The sequence below is a fragment of the Aedes aegypti genome, chromosome 2, assembly GCF_002204515.2.
Source record: "Aedes aegypti strain LVP_AGWG chromosome 2, AaegL5.0 Primary Assembly, whole genome shotgun sequence".
Lineage (NCBI taxonomy): Eukaryota > Metazoa > Arthropoda > Insecta > Diptera > Culicidae > Aedes > Aedes aegypti.
Window position 1 is genome coordinate 243,093,406 of NC_035108.1, and position 17,159 is coordinate 243,110,564.

Here is a 17,159-nt window from a genome sequence, read left to right on the forward strand (position 1 = left end):
AATGAATGGGCTTTTCCGCTTACTCTGGTGCACATTTAAGCAGATCTCATATTTTTGATCAATAACGGCGCCGGCCAAGTCCTTACAGCCAGTTGGGATGGGGAAGGAATGTTAAAGTGTGATTGGGGCTTCTAGATACCGAGAATACCTCGGCATCCCTACCATCACTACGGGAAAGTCGTTGATCAGTGAGGGAGAAAAAAGATCTGGGAGTCACCTCTGTTCGGTGATACGATTCATGAATAAGGAAGAAAAATATACGATACTTACTTCAAAATAGTTTTGCATTTTTGTCCCGTGGTTAAAAGATTTGGGTCGAGCTATTCAAACTTTATTTTTAGTAATGGCGGAAAAGAAAGTTTTGTGTTGTGTGTATATTTACATTATATGCAACAGGACTAAGGGTTTATGTCGTCACTTGCAATGACAAACCATCCATATTTTGTTTGAAAATTGCATAAACGTTATTTTGCCACGATAAAAAACATGTTATCAAAAGCACGAAACGAGCTCACCAGTTGGCAATGCACCCAAACAAAAAAAAAACCGGATAAAAAGTAAAATATTGAGCAGACATCAGTTATAGTCATTATTAAACGAAATGTTCATCATCCCCTTAGGTGACATTGATTACGATCCTCAAAGACCCAGCAAAGATCAACCCGGCAACGACATGATCAGCATAATGCAGGATAAGAGCGGCTACGACGATAAGGGACCGCAAATAACTCCAGATCTGATAAATGCTCAATACACGGTGGAAACGCTGGTCATGGCTGTGCTAGCTGGTGCCATTTTCGCCCTGTTGGTGGGATTCATCACCGGTTACTTCTGCGGCCGGAGATGCCACAAGGATGAGGACGACAACCTGCCATATCCTGATACGGAATATGAGTACTTCGAACAGCGACAGAACGTTAATCGGTAAGTTTAGAGACGTGAAACGTATTGCTCTATGTAATTTGTATGTTTATCTCACAGGATACAAACCGAACCGAAGCTCCTTCCACAGGTCGAAGAAGTGACCTACGCTGAACCCGTACTATTACCTCAGCCATCTAGTCAGAATAAGATGCAGCATTCGCCAAAAAATACGTTAAGGAAACCGATGGGTCACCACCACGGTGTCAACTCGGAAACTCTTTTCCAGGTATGTGTGAAACAGGATATTTAAATCCTAACATCAAGAGCAAAATATTGAAATGATTAAATCATCAAAATAAAAAATCATGACGAGGGCATTTTTCTCTTTCCAAGTTCCAGCCAGATGGCTATAGCGCTCGGGACAACTACCGGGGTCGCGACAACTTTGGTACCCTCCGATCCCACCAAGTAAGTAATCGCCCTCGTCACTCGAATCGACATCGTTAATTTTGCGGTTTCTCTAAACTAGTCAGAGGCAGCATCATTATCACCACCCTCTTTTACACCCACCTGACACCTCACAAGCGCCATGCCAAGAAACACCACCAATCACCAAACCTCAAATATATCTAGAAAACACACTTTCCCACGCTCATTAATTTTGCGCCACCAGAAAATAAACGCCCAAAAAAAGAAGAAGAATCGCTAACCTGCTGACGTAGTGAACTAAAACTAAACTTTTCCCGCTTTCTCGCTGTCATTTTTCACAGGGTGATAATTATCGTCGCGGTGACGGATTCTCAACAACGAGAAGCGTGAAAAAAGTAGGTCACAGGATATTGCAGTAACTTTTGTCGAAAATAACGAAGCGAACCTTAGAACAGACCGACACAAATTTGTCATCTTCTTGCCATTCTCCCCCACGACCGAAAACCTCCCTCACAATCTCACAACCCGTCGACGAACCAATCAGAGAATAATTTCGCGGCACTGGAAGCAGCGCTCGTTTTTTGCATTGTGCATTTTCATCCCCCACTCCACGCCTTTCGACTAATTATACCACGAGCAGTTTTGAATTATCACTTTTTTCCCATTCGTTCGTTTGCCATTTTCTCTTGTTTCACATTATACCTCCTAACTTATCTTTGAACATTTTGTGCACTTTTGCTTCTAACTGTCTGTCGAACATGTTTACCTTTTTTGCATGTAGTTTATATCCTTTTTTGAAGTACATGATCTGTATTTATTCCAGCTCTACTATTTAAACTTGTAAAATATTTAATTCCGTTCCCTGGCGTACTCTTCTGGTTTGCATAGTAAAATAGTTTTGAAAGAAGAAAAAATATGTTTTAAATAGCATCGTTTTATTGCAAAATTTACCTGACACTATATCCTAATTAAAGCTGATTCTGAGCTGCTTTCCAATAACACCTAAAATTTCAGTGAACAGAGATCCATAAATGCGAATCATGTCGTAATATCGCAGAATACAAATTAGGGTGAATCAGAAAATCGCTTCTGCTCTACACCGCTTATTCGATTCTATATCAAATTCTGAGTGTCCTCCCAAAATTTTAACTCATTTGGATGAAAACTGAGACTTTACAAAACCTTCAAAGTTTATATGGGAAAAGCAAGCAATTCATTCAATCGGTCATAGCGTTCGCCCAGCCCATGTGTTCTTTCGGGTGAGAGCTACGCCGAGGGTTGCACTTTGGCCATTTAGATTATAAGAAGCAGTATTAATATTGTTTTCGCAATCTTCATGTTTTTAAACATTAAAATGAATAAATGGAATAAATGTTCTGACAGTTTTTCACTACCGTAAATTATTTATTATGGGACAATACAGATTTTGAAATCCCTTCATAAGGCTTTTGCAGCAAATCTACTTGTCTTCTGTTTTGATGTTTAGTCATTCTTTAAAAAAAATCTCAATCAACTCCTCCAGGATTATATAGACTCCCCTCATTCTCTCATAATGTGCATATTTCATGAAAACGTTATACACTGTTCTTTATTGTATATAATTTTATTGATGGTCTGAAAGATGAATGGTTTTTTGAATTATTCATTGATCCGTATAGGCCTGAGTGTATGCAAAAATACTAAAACCCTCATCGCTCAGCGGATACTTAACGGATTCAAATTTTTTTTTTTTTGTCAGTGTACTGGCACACAAATCTATTTTCTAAAAGTGGCCAGAGGAACCCGGGAATATTCCTGTGGTCGAAGATATTCTGATGGATCACTCTGTTAAGTCAGATAAAAACATCTATTTTTTGGGACATGCCACTGTGTTTTATTTTCTCGATTCCATGCGCTTTTTGAATAGCGCCCAAACCATTGATTTTAGCGATATAGTTTGTTCGGAGAAGTTTCTTGGTGTATTAAAGCGCATCTTTTGATGCAAAAAGTTTTGTGATCAATCCACCTAGCAGTGAGATAGAAAAACTATTTTTTCAAAACATTTAGATAGACTTATGGTGTCTTCGGCAAAGTTGTAGAAATGGCTATTTGAAACAACTTTGTCCAAGACACGATTTTTCTATCTCTTATACTTTTTGAGATATATGCCGTTGTATGTGAATGACCCCAAAAAATCATATTTTTTATCATAACTTTTATCCAAGATTTTTAACATTTTTTGTGTTTTCTACAAAGTTGTTTGTCATGAAAAAACTCGTGTTTTTGCTGAACATTTCATCACCCTATCTTTTGAATAACAAAGTTATTCATAAATAACTCTTTTTTTAAAGGGTAGTTTAGGCCTCTATAACTGGCTTCGGCGAAAAATGGCGCAGACAACTCTTACAAATCATGAAAGTACCATATCTCCCCTTTCGGCAGTTGATAAAAACTTTTGTCTATAGGCGTCTTTGCATGGGTTTTTACTATCAAACAAATAAGTCTTATTAAAATGAATTCGTCTGGTAATTCTTTTACTTTAAGAGATAGAGAGGTGCAATGTTCAGCAAAAACACGCGTTTTAAGATCTTCAACAACTTTGTAGAAGACATGAAAAATGTTAAAAATCTTGTAAAAGAGTTACGAATTTTTTAACACAAAGTACACAAATTTGCATGAAAAAACTCGTTTAAAATAATTTTTGTTCATAACTTTTTACTTGGCTCTAAGAACGAAGTATGAACTGAAGTGCGGGTGGGGCCCAGATAGCCGTAGCGGTAAACGCGCAGCTATTCAGCATGACCATGCTGAGGGTCGTGGGTTAGAATTCCACTAAGGAGTGTATCGAAAAGTAGTCGCAAACTTTCAAAACAGTCGAGGATCTTTTCGTTAACGGAATTTTCTCGATTCCCAGGGCATAAGAGTATCTTTGTACCTGCCACACGATTTACACATGCAAAAATGGTCAATCGGCAAAGAAAGCTCTCAGTTAATAACTGTGGAAGTGCTCATAAGAACACTAATCTGAGAAGCAGGCTTCGTTCCAGTTGAAACGTAACGCCAGAAAGAAGAAGAAGAAGATGAACGGAAGTACAAAGATACTCTATAAATACTCTGGACAGTCGCGAAATATCCTTAGCGAATAGTTCCTTGACCGGTAAGATTCTAACTCACGATCCTCGGCTTGGTCTTGTTGAATAGCTTAGAGTTTATCGCTACAGCTATCTGAGATTACTTCATCAGTTCCTCTAAATATTTTCACTTCCTCTGGAGATTTTTTCAGGCATTACTCATCCTTTTTTTTCAGAATTACTCCAGAACTTCCATTGAGTTACTCGAAGATTTTCGTCAGGAATAATAGAAAAAAATACAAGACAATCACAAATAACTTATCCACGGTTTCCTCAAAAGTTCCTAGTTCTTTAAATTTCTAAGGATATTTAAATAAAAGTGTCCAGGGTCAATCTCGCAGGGATCTTTAGGTAAAAAAAAGTGAAATCAAATCTCAGTGATTTTTTAAAGAATTGTATGAGATTTTTTCCAAAGTTCTGAAAAAAAAATTCGAAGAAGCTTTCAAATGAACTCCGCAAGGATAAATCAACGATTTCCTGAAGGAATTACTTGAAAATTCGCAAAACAATAATCCTTATATAATAACTTATGTAATTTTGGGAAAATCCTATTCGAATTTTTGAAGAAATCTCTGAATTTCTAGAAAAATTGAGAAAAAAAATGATAAATTCTCAAGGAAATCTTTAAAGCGGTTTTAAAATGTCTGGAAGGATTCCTCGAGTGAACCATGGAGGGGTCATTAGCGTCAAAATCCAAAAAGAAATTTTAGAAAAAGTCCATTGAAAATATTTTATCAATTTACAATCCGGTGTCTTGTGGAAATTTCAAGAAAAATCTGATAAGTTATTATTTCTTTATTAATTAACGAGACCAACGGCTTTACTTTTCTTCCCAAGAAAGTCGTCACTCTAACATTCATGTATATCATAGGTGAGTATCTGGGATTCGATCCCAGGTTCTCAGCGTGAAAGGCGTGTGTTCTAACCACCACACAGGTCCGTCCCCCCTCTCTGAAAGGAAATCAGGAAAAAAATCCTTGGAAACTCGTGAAACAGTTCCTGCCAAAATGACAACGTCATTCCTATCCACCTTGAACAAATTTGTTAAAAAATGATCTAGTGGCCCAGAAGGCTACAAAGCAAAGTCATGCTGAAGGTGTCTAGGTTTGATTTCCGGTCAGTCTAGGATATTTTTGTAATGGAAATTTCCTTTACTTCCCTGAGCATTAAGTATCTTCGTACTTGCCATACGATATACGAATGCGAAAATGGCAATTTAGGCAAAGAAAACTCTCAGTTAGGGGTAGTCGGGGCGGTTTGGCCAATGGGGTGGATTGAGCACCCTTTGAAAACTACATAAATTCTTGGAATTTCATCTGAAAAAAAATGCAACCCTAAAGCTGCCAAGGAAGTGAAGCAATAAGCAAAGTATACGTCAGTGTTTTAAACTTAAAGAAAAAGAAATAAATGATTTTCTAAAAAACGGCTCATATTACCCCGAATGGCTCTTTCAAATTTCATCATTTCAGAATAATGAGGTTTGTCTGTTAGAATAATCTTAAAAAAATAATCTTCTTACACGAAGTATCTATGAATACTAATAACTGTCAAGTGTAGTAGAATAAAGTTGAATTTTTAGATTATGTGAGATAATTCTACAACCAAAAATAGAGTGCTCATCCCCATCGGTAAAAAATCGACTCAAAAATGACAAATTTTGAAAAATGATTCATTTTCCGTGAATTTTATAAGACAACGGAAATCATGCATATCTAGTGTATTCATCTAAAAATTGTTGGAAATCATGCAAAAATCCGAAGATTCCAAAATATTTTCAGCACTGTTATCGACTTTTCCTTAAGGTGGCCAAACTGCCCCTCTTTCCCCTAATAACTGTGGAAGTGCTCATAAGAACACTACGCTGAGAAGCAGGCTCTGTCCCAATGAGGACGTTAATGCCAAGAAGAAGAAGATTTGGTCCAGAAGTTTAATGCTCTGATATGAATGACGTCACATGTTTTCAATCAAATTTGATGTTTACTCTAGTAAGGAGCCTGCCTTGGTTATATTGTATGCCGTGCTCCCATATAACGCATTAGGGATCCATCTCTATATCTCAGTAAAACTATGCAAACCATTAAGTACGACTTCCCATTTCACAAAAGTGATAATTAACGCTTACACGAAAACATATCCAAGCAATACATATTTGGCTAATGATACTGAAATTCAAGAAAGTTAAATAATCCAAACAATGCATATCTGAGAAGAAATATCAAACTGATGCAATATCAAAGATGTAAAAATCAGTCGAATATTTATTGCCTGGAACAAAATTATTCGTATTCGACTAGCGCTGGTAAAATAACTCGTAATCTGGTAATTCACCAAACCGACGGCCTGAACCGCATCGTCGACTCACACTAGACCCCTGCTCACCGACAAAAGTTCGCGACCCATAATTTTGAAATTCGTTCAACCCCTAAATAAACCACCACTAATGTAATGTCTCACATTTCGTTTCGCTTGCAAAAATGTTCATTCATTCAGTTTCGTTCGCATAGTTGTTGTGACCAAATTTCGCTTGCTCTAAATGTACTTATTCAAAATACCGTGACATCGTTTGCATTAAATTTTGTAAAACCCGATTCAATGAAATTTCAAACGAAATAAATCATTTTGCGATTGCTGCTGCTGCTGCCATAAACTACTGTAGCCTGTAGGTGTACAAAGCGATTTCCCTGCACGGGAGAAGAGAGCGAGAAATGCAAAACTTTTCCGACCCATTTTGTTCGTTCAGTTCGATGATAATTTGTTTTTTGGTTCATCCCACCGTGCTAATTTGGATTGTTACGCTTGGCTTGCGATATGGCATACGTAAATAGATATATTTGGTTTTCGCAAACACGGCACTTCACCTACTACCCTAATATAAATTTGATTGCGTTCGGAAATAATGCCACAATCGAGCGGTTTGCACAAACCGATCATTGAACGGCCAAACCACCCAAATTTGCACCATCCTTATATGCTTCCTTGTTATGCTGCTGAACATATCCTTCCCGAATCCATCAAACTGTTCTATGGGGATGGCTGTAGATTGTAAGGGCTTAGAAGTGTTTAAATTAAGTTACCACTAATGATCTACAGCCAACCCCGGGTCCAACACTCCCTTTTCGTTGCATTGATTGGTGGCATTGTCAGTGTATTTTACAGTGTATAACGACAGAACACCTGTTGAACAGTTCAATCAAGTTGTGGCACACAGAGACAAGCCTCCGGTGTAAATGATGTACTTTCTTTTCTATTCCACAGGTGTATCTCTGAGACGGGAACGGGGCGGCTGAGACCAGCCAGGGACTGATCAATCAAAATATGGTAAATATTACTCATGGATTTAGTACCAACAATAATGCATACAGTTTAGTTATCCTTTGCTTGTGGATCTTATCATCTTGTTTTCCTACTCTTTATGTTGCTTTCTAGAAGCTTAACATGAGGAATATACGCGTCTAAAGTGTTAGTTACCTATAAGGTAGCATTTGACAAAAATAAAACCATGAATAATGTCTAAACTCTTGAAACATGGTAACCTACCCATTAATCCATATCTTAATTATCGTTGCCCCAAGGTATCCTGACGGATCATTAAAATAAACATCATAGGCGCCCTTGTAAAAATTCCCTCTTGTCCAGCTTTACAAGAGTCTTTTTTTTTCATTATCAGAAATCGAACAATAATGCAGGCAAGGATGTTAGTACCCCTGAAAAGATAGATCAGGGGGTGGGAGATTTACGTATGGTATTACTTTTGGAAAGTGCCAGTGCATATAGCACTTTAACAGAAGTATCCTCTAGAACTAACCCTCCTTTTTACAAGGGGCATATCTGCAAACAAACCCCTGAGAAGGTACCTCCGGGAGTGTGGGAAGCCTCACCAACGACGACTCACTAAAACCAGCCCTGTACATGAGTAATTCTCGCTGAATTGCTCAAGTAGTGTACAGAGTGCACCGACATTACCCTTGGCTTCAGACCCTTTTCTCCCGGAACTATGGTATTTCTTATTATTACGGTTTTCCTTAGAGGTAGGAGGGGAGGCAATACAAATAACACTTAAAACATGTAGCAGAAGCAGCCTAGGGTAACTGCTTCTCCTAGCCGATGTAAACAATGTTACAAGGGGACCTATCTCGCCGGGGCTAATTCTCTGCAGCCGACTCTTGGTCGGCGCGCCATAGGCGCTGCAATTCAAACATAATGGGAGTGACAGCCGTAATTACTGCATTCCAGCACTCGGCATCCGCACACATTCTCTCTATTACATTGTCGGGGGACGTGTCCCCTTTGCAAGTAGCGAGCATGCGATTTCCCACAACAATGAAACGCGGGCAATCGATTACGACATGCTCCGCTGTTTCCTCCACACCAGCACAATTGCGACACGCAGGAGATTCTGAGTGCCCGAACCAATGCAGGTACTGTCTATAGCAACCATGTCCTGACAGAAACTGTGTCAGGTGGAAGTTCACTTCCCCATGGTTTCTTTTATACCAATAAGACACATTTAGTTTAAGATGATGTTTAAGCAATCTGTCTTTAGTGGAATTTTCTCATTTTTGCTGCTAAACTCTGAGCGCTGTCTCTTTACACGCGTTGCGGACTCCTCTGGTACCTCTTGGGGCCCGGGTACGCCCGATGGGCGTCATCCCGGTTATGATGCACAAGGCCTCTTTAGATACCGTTCGGTATACGCTTTCTACTCTTAAGCACATGATCCTATACGTGCTTTCCAATCGCTTTAGGTTTCTGCTCGTTCTAAGCGCTTTTGACCAGTTTGGCCCTCTGTATGGATAGCGCCACGCCTGCCAGGAACTTGCGTTTTCTGCCAATCACAGCAGACCTGTTAGACATCAAATTCGACAGCGCCGCTATAGCCGTAGATGCCCTTTTACAGACATATTCAACGTGGCTAGCGAAGCTCAGCTTGTCATCGATCATTACTCCAAGATGCCTAAGGGATCGCTTGGACTCTATGGTGCAATCACCTACCGAGATAAGCGCCCGTTGCTCGGACTTGCGGTTGTTGACCACCACTACCTCAGTCTTGTGACGGGCCAGTCCTAGTTTCCTAGACTTCATCCATTCCTCAACTAGGGAAATAGAGTGCGCTGCAGTCAACTCTACTTCCTCCATCGATTCACCATAGACCACTAGGGTGATATCGTCGGCGAAGCCAACAATCTTAACACCCGTCGGAAGGGGCAGCCTCAGTACGTCATCGTACATCGCATTCCATAACAGCGGGCCCAGGATTGAACCTTGAGGTACTCCCGCGGTAATTCGAACGCTTTTCTGTCCCTCCTCTGTGTCATACAGTAGAATCCTACCATCAAAATAGCTTTCTAGAAGCTTACACAACTACATAATGTGAGTGACAGCCATAGTTACTGCATTCCAGCACTCGGTATACGCTTGCTACTCTTAAGCACATGATCCTATACGTGCTTTCTAATCGCTTTAGGTTTCTGCTTCTAAGCGCTTTTGACCAGTTTGGCCCTCTGTATGGATAGCACCACGCCTGCCAGGAACTTGCGTTTTCTGCCAATCACAGCAAAGCTGTTAGACATCATCTTCGACAGCGCCGCTATAGCCGTAGATGCCCTTTTACAGGCATATTGACCGTGACTAGCGAAGCTGAGCATGTCATCGATCATTACCCCAAGATGCCTAAGGGATCGCCTCGACTCTATGGTGCAATCACCTACCGGACTTGCGGTTATTGATCTTGGACCCGCCACAAGTCCTTGTTTCCTAGACTTTATCCATTCCTCAACTATGGAGATAGAGGACGCTGCTGTCAACACTACTTCCTCCATCGATTCGCCATAGACCGTGATCTCGTCAGCGAAGCCAACAATCTTAACACCCGTCGGAAGGGGCAGCCACAGTACGTCATCGTACATCGCATTCCATAACATCGGGCCCAAGATTGAACCTTGAGGTACTCCTGCATTAATTCGAACGCTGCCCCTCCTTTGTGTCATACAGTAGAATCCTAATATCAAAATAGCTTTCTAGAAGCTTGCACTACAAGAAGGGGCCCAGATAGCCGTAGCGGTAAACGCGCAGCTATTCAGCATGACAATGCTGAGGGTTGTGGGTTCAAATCCCGCTGGTCGAGGATCTTATCGTAAAGGAATTTTTCTCGATTCCCAGGGCATAGAGTATCTTCGTACCCGCCACACGATATACACATGCAAAAATGGTCAATCGGCAAAGAAAGCTCTCAGTTAATAACTGTGGAAGTGCTCATAAGAACACTAATCTGAGAAGCAGGCTTTATCCCAATTGAGACGTAACGCCAGAAAGAAGAAGAAGAAGAAACTTGCACAACTGCACTGCTACCTTGAGACGCTAAAGTGCGTGGACTATCACTTCCAAGCTTGCGCTCAATTTATGCTTTTATGCTCAATTGCCACCTCAGCTGTCTGAACAATGACGACAGGAGAGCATCCAGAGTAGATTTACCTTTCCTGAATCCAAACTAGTTGTTGACCTGTTCGCACCTTCCGTATATGATACTAGCCTATTGAGGATCAACCTTTCCAACAACGACGGGCAACGTATCTAGCAAACAGATAACTCTATACGCCGACGGGTCACCCGCCTTTGATAGTAGCACTAATTTCTGTCACTTCTATACATTCAGGAAGATTTCTTGATCTATGCAGCGTTGCATCATGATTCTGAACATGTCTGGATCTGCTTTCACCGCAACATTCGGGTCCCGGTGTCTTGTTTAACGCGAATGGTTGTACGATTGCTGCCAGCTCTTCGTTCGTCACTTCTTCTCTTTCATCTGCCGCATACGGCGCTGGTGCTCATGCGATTGTGGGGTGATGAGGGAAGTGTAACATTGATTATCGCTCGCATCAGCTAGAGCGACTTCACTTTAGGCACCATGGAATTTTTGGTCACAGCCTTTACCACTCTGTCGGCGTCACCCCACGGACTCGAATTTGCATTCTGGCATAGAATATCAAAGCATGCCCGTTTTCGACTCTTGGTTTCCTTTTAGAGAGCCAATTTTGCCTCTCTGAATGCTGCACCGGGTTCTTCTCTTTGTGCTTCTGTGCTTGCGCGTTGCATTCTTCATCTAGCCCGAAGGCAGGTTGCTCGAAGATTTGCACCACCAGCATGAAATCATCACAAGCTCGTGATATCACAACAACTAGCTCTTCACTGTTTAGGTCCATAGTGTTCCGTTCGCGCCTCAGGGCTTCAGTGAATACTTCGCCGTTGAAGCGCGCTGTTTTCCAAACTCGGGCTTTGGTCGAGTTACATCACACTGCCCTCTGCCCGAATCAATTGATGATCGCTATGAATATAACCATGGCACCTACAAGATTTAGAAGATTAGGACTACAGAACTTGACGTCGATAATCGATTATGCAACAATTCTGCGGAAGGTACTCACTGTACCCACATTTGCAAGCTCTACATTTAATGCGGCCAGGAATTCCAACAACAGTTGGCCGCTTTGGTTGGTGCCACTGCACCCCACTTCACTGCCTATGCTTTAAAATCACCAGCTATCACTACTGACTGCTGGATAGCTAGTTAAGCTATCATCCTGTCTACCATGTGAGATAATTCCTCAATCGGTCACCTTGGGGGCGAATAACAGCTACAATAGATCACGACGTTGATTTTTGCTATTGCAAAACTATCATTTCAGATAGAGACTACTTCTTGGATTGGGTATCGTCCTGTCGTCCCTATAGCTGCTAGCTTAGCTGGTATGCGATATAGGTCCGACAGTAACACCACGTCAGTCGGAGACTGACTACCAAAGCAGCTGCTGGGCTGTATCACAGTGAATTAAATTTAACTGCGTTATTTCCGTTTTGGCTGCACTCCGCTTGTTTGGGTCCACCCATTATGCGTCCGTTGTCTGTTCTATCCAAACATACTAGGCAATCGCTTGCCCTATGGCCTTCGGTGCCGCATTTTCTGTACATCTTACTTCTGTCGGGACCATTGCAATTCCACGACTTATGGCCCTCCCCGAAACACTTGAAGCAAACTTCAGGAGACTGTTGTATGCTCAGCCGGCAAACCGACCTACCTTGAGTATGCCCAAGATCTTAGCTTTGTTGGCCTCTGCGACCGGCAGCCTGAGCGTCGCCACCTGGATGCCCTGCGGGCCCTTTCTAAGGTGGATGGCCTTTCTGGCTACCACGATGTCACACTGCTCTTTGAGAGCAACCGAGACCTCCGCTGCGTCGGTGACCTCATCCAGATTTTTACACTGGAGAGTCGCTTCAGCAGTAAGGGATCTTACATCAACCTCGTCGCCAAGTACTTCTTGTGCCAGTTGCTTATAGACTGCACCCTTTTGCTTGGCATCCATCTTTAAGACTAGGATCATTTCACCAATCCTAGTCCGCCTTATACTCCCACATCTGCGGCGATAACTTCTCCGTGCTACGCATCGCCTTCAGAACCTCGGCGTATTTCGCTTCCTCCGTTTTGATAACGAGGACCTCGCCTTAATTCCTACGTTTCGCTGTTTTCGGTTTAGCGTTCTCCTTGGACTCCGTTTTCGGTTTCTTCTGTTGCTTCTTAAATGCACTGCCTTGTTCTGACTCTCCCATGTTTTTTTTTCTTGGCTTTCTTGGCCTCTCCACTGTTGCCATGTTCTCTTGATCGCAAAGCTTAGTTTGCCAGCTTTTCCGCTCTGGAGGATGGCCGCGTAGGTCACTTTTCCCTTAGCAACCATACGTCTTTTCGCCACGTATTCGTTCCCTCTTTCGCATCGCGTATTGAATAATATCATCTGACATTTTTGCGTTGCTTGTCAAAGAAAACAATATATTCTTGCGCGACTTAGTGTCTTTTTTGCCTTCTACCTTGCCAAGTTGTGCCTTGGCTTTCTCATAGCCCTAATTTGCAGCTAGAACTGATTGTCGCAATTTCATCAGACTTGTTTTCAAGTCTTTGCTGATATTGCTTTTGCTCTTAACAAACTCGATGATGACATCGAGTAGCTCAGCAGCTACATGTATTTTCAGTAGCTCCTATTACGATTCGTGGCCTCGATTAGTCCCGGGCCATCGATCCCCTCACATGTTGCACAGGAGCGGCCAGTGCCTGACGTCGTCACAGTATCTTGATTTTTTCCCACACTGTTCTCACTCAAGTTGATGTTGGTCGCCTTCTTTCTTGGCGGAAAGCTTAGCCAGAAGCCTCTCCTTCACATTCCGCTAGTTGTTGCTTCATAACGTGTCCTTTTTTAACAACTACCGAAAAGCCAAACATTACATATTATTTGCAATTGGATTAGATGGACAAATTGATGTGCACATCAATTTGTCCATCTAATCCAATTGCAAATTATATGTAATGTTTGGCTTTTCGGTAGTTGTTAAACTTCCACTCGGCTGGTTAGCCGTAAACCAAGATTCATAATTAAAAACAAGTGTCCTTTTTTGTTTCCAAACTACACACATTTCTGTTAGTTGCTTTGTATTTAGAAACCTCTACCAACTGTTAATTATGGAGAATAATTAAAAAATAGCATTTTTATATAGGTCCTTAATAACAACACTCGTAACAGAAGTCTCGGCCGAATGAAAAGGCAGCCGCCCCGGCATGGCATAGGTAAGCCCTAAGAGATACCTCGTTAACTCGAACGATTCCATCAACACGTTCCAATCTCTCATTCACAGTAACGCAACATCGTTCCGATAGTCCACAGAATTCCAGTTCCGGATCTTCCCCAGTCATGTCCAACAGTAGTTCTAGTCCGGCGCCTCCCTCGAGCAGTCCTAGTCCACAAGAGAGCCCAAAAAACTGTAGTTATATTTATAGAGATTGATTATTAAATAAACCCCCGCCACCACTGCGACCCCCGCATCATCATCAAAGCAGAAGCAGCAGAAGCAGCTACAACAGACCCGTCGCCCCATTCCAGCACGAAGATAGCGAAGAGGCATCAACAGCAGCGGCAGCAGCGATGACAACGGTTATTCTACGCAACAGAAACAGCCACAGCAGTGACACCAACAACAGAAAACTGAATCGTCTTTCAACTTCGTCCTCACTTTCGATCATTACACCACCCACAACTCCAAAACGTCCGGTCGGAGGTCGCCTCAAAATGGCGCTTAGCCTCTCGTTGGCACACAATTTCAACCAAAAGCTGGCCAACCTCAACGATAAATGGAACGACTTCAGCTTCATGCTGAAAAGCAATACGGTCAAGAGCACAACGCGAAACGATTCGTACCACTCGATTGAATCGGCCGTAACCTGTACAGCTGCAGATCTGGAGGCCGGTAATCTGAGTGGCGGCGGACGTTTCGACGAAGAGGAGCAGGAGCGAAGAAGACGACGTCACAAGAAGGGAGATGGCAGTGGCAATAGTGGGCTATGGAACAGTGGCGGCAGCAGACAGTCGCAGCAGAAACCTTACGAGCGACACAGAACAAGCAGAATGTCACCGCGCCGCAACAGTGCCAGCGGGGACCCCAAGGAGTTCGACATGTTAGTACTCAAAACTACGGAAAATTTAGAGGATAATGAAAGTTTTTAAACACATGGCTTCCATTGCGGTTCAGTTGATTTTGGCTTTTGCTGAAGCTTTTGCTGCGCATTTCTTTGTGTCGTTGCAGCAAATATATTGACCGGTTGGTCTAAAACAGGCACAAACGACAACCTCAAGCGATGAGAAACCAGAGTCACAACAATGGGAATGCTTATCATAAAAAAAAACTAGGAGAGATAATTTAATCGCTTTCATTCACTATTAACCAACCATTAAGCAACAATTAGGGTATATGCATCCGCCTAAGTTTAGAGCATTTAAAAAGCTACGCAAAAAGACACGCATCCATAACAACTGATGTTAAAAAACGGAAAGATCTGGTGGGAGTAACGCAGAATACTCGGGTGTACATACGATATACAGTGCATATATATTATAATCTTCAAACTATTAGGGATTTTTGCATCAGAAATAGTCTTGCAGTGTGTTACGAGTTACACTGCGTGTTGTAATTGCTGAATAAGCAGAACACTATATAGAAACACATTTTGCTGCAGTATTAAAAAAGAGAACATAATCTTATACAAATAGGGAAGAAAACCAAAACGAGTTCGATGAGAAGCCGTGCCGCCGTGAACGAGCCAAATCCTCAAACGCTGAGTAGGTATGCTTCATCACAGTAAGTACATTAAACGTCATCATCTCATTTAGAGTTACTTTTGATTTCGTCCGATTTCGTCAAACTCCTCCGTTCATGCCAAACCGTAACGAATACTGATTTCATTGTAAAAAGAGTAAAAATCTCTTTTGGGTCGTGGATCATAGAACATTTACATTGGTGTCACATTCTTAATGGAGTCACCTGTGAGTTATAATCTTCAGAAGCACTATAAATTTTAATTGATGATTGAATTCTTTTCAAATTCTTGCAGTCTCAGACACACATATTCGTTTACTAAATATGCACATTTCCACGATTTGGACTCCTTTATAGTCAGTTTTGTGCGACCTTAAGTCTGTTGAAATCTTGTTTTGACCAACACGTTTTTCGTGATATCAAATAATTGTTCATGATTCACCATCCCAAAAAGTTTATATATCCTAATACTCTCACGATAACAAATTTCATGCTGATTTATACATTTTGTGGCAAAAGTGATGCCGAGCAATTATTTAGATATTAGGCCAGGGACTAGGACATTATTCAATCCGAACCAATTTCATGAAAAAAAGTCGATCTGAACATTAGTTAATATTTTTTCAAATGTTATGTTTGGTTGTTACATTAGTTTCTTAGTTCTGCGAACAAAAATACTGGGAGATGATTTTTATTTCTACCTTAAGTGAATTCCTTCTGATAAGAGAGATCGTTTAGTCTGATTTATGGCTTCAAATTGTGCACCAGTCGGAGTATGTAAAATATGTATCGAAAAGAAATGAATTGCTGGCAACGTGCAAGAGTGAATTTAGTTTATCGAATTTTTCTAGGCACTTTTGGTTTTGTAATGGTTTTAATTTTTACTTTGTTTGGTTATTCAGCGCAGACTGTGTCAAACCGTAGTAATAGGTATAATTTTCGATTCAATATATTTATTTTTATATATTTTTCATTCATTTTATTAAATAAATATCACACGTCCTGTTTTCTTGGTTTCGTTTCACATCTTTCATTTACTAGCGAAAAAAAATACATGGAAAACGGTATACAAGAAGTCAATTCAGCATCAACATTTAAGAATAATACAAAAGATCATTATAGTTGAGATGCATACTAGGCTCAACAGTTTCCTAATAAATCACACACATGCGCAAACATAAACCACATCTGTAAGTACACTGTATCTACTATATACTGTACAGTTCTGGGAGACATTTTTCTACTTTAGCCAAGCCAAGCTTAGGGATGAAATGAAGTCTAAAGTTGGATACTGAAGCAAAAATTCTTACCACATAGAACATGAGAACAGGTACATGCTGAAACGCTGAAAAGAGGTACGCTAGGGTGGGATTTATTTGTGAAAGAAATAATCTTTGAGACAGAGTGCTTGATTAGGTTATCATGGTTTGAGTTGGAAATAACTTAAAGTTTCAAACTTTAACACTTGGTTTTGCATTTTTTTTATCGATGATGAATAAAACTCGTAATTATTTTATCGCATACTTCAAAGTGTCTAGTATATACTGTAATCGTTTATGAATGACTTATCACTGCTAAATGATTTATCATTCATCGGTTGAAGACTAATTGCCTTAAAGTATGTGC

The 17,159-nt window shown here is 41.0% G+C and overlaps 1 protein-coding gene across 5 annotated transcripts in view; it reads left to right on the forward strand.

Moving 5' to 3' along the window:
• Positions 1 to 16,499, forward strand: part of LOC5575438 (semaphorin-1A) — a 612,610-nt gene extending 596,111 nt beyond the window's left edge. The window contains exons 16-22 of one of the 5 annotated variants that reach the window (XM_021844666.1): positions 621 to 924; positions 982 to 1,150; positions 1,264 to 1,332; positions 1,635 to 1,688; positions 7,659 to 7,721; positions 13,941 to 14,010; positions 14,079 to 16,499. In XM_021844666.1, coding sequence (XP_021700358.1) covers positions 621 to 924; positions 982 to 1,150; positions 1,264 to 1,332; positions 1,635 to 1,688; positions 7,659 to 7,670 — 608 coding nt within the window. In that variant the 3' untranslated portion in view covers positions 7,671 to 7,721; positions 13,941 to 14,010; positions 14,079 to 16,499. Of the gene's footprint in view, positions 1 to 620; positions 925 to 981; positions 1,151 to 1,257; positions 1,333 to 1,634; positions 1,689 to 7,658; positions 7,722 to 13,927; positions 14,011 to 14,078 lie in introns of all 5 variants that reach the window. The other 4 variants (XM_021844665.1, XM_021844669.1, XM_021844668.1 and 1 more) reach the window with 4 other exon arrangements.
• The last annotated feature ends 660 nt before the right edge of the window (positions 16,500 to 17,159 follow it).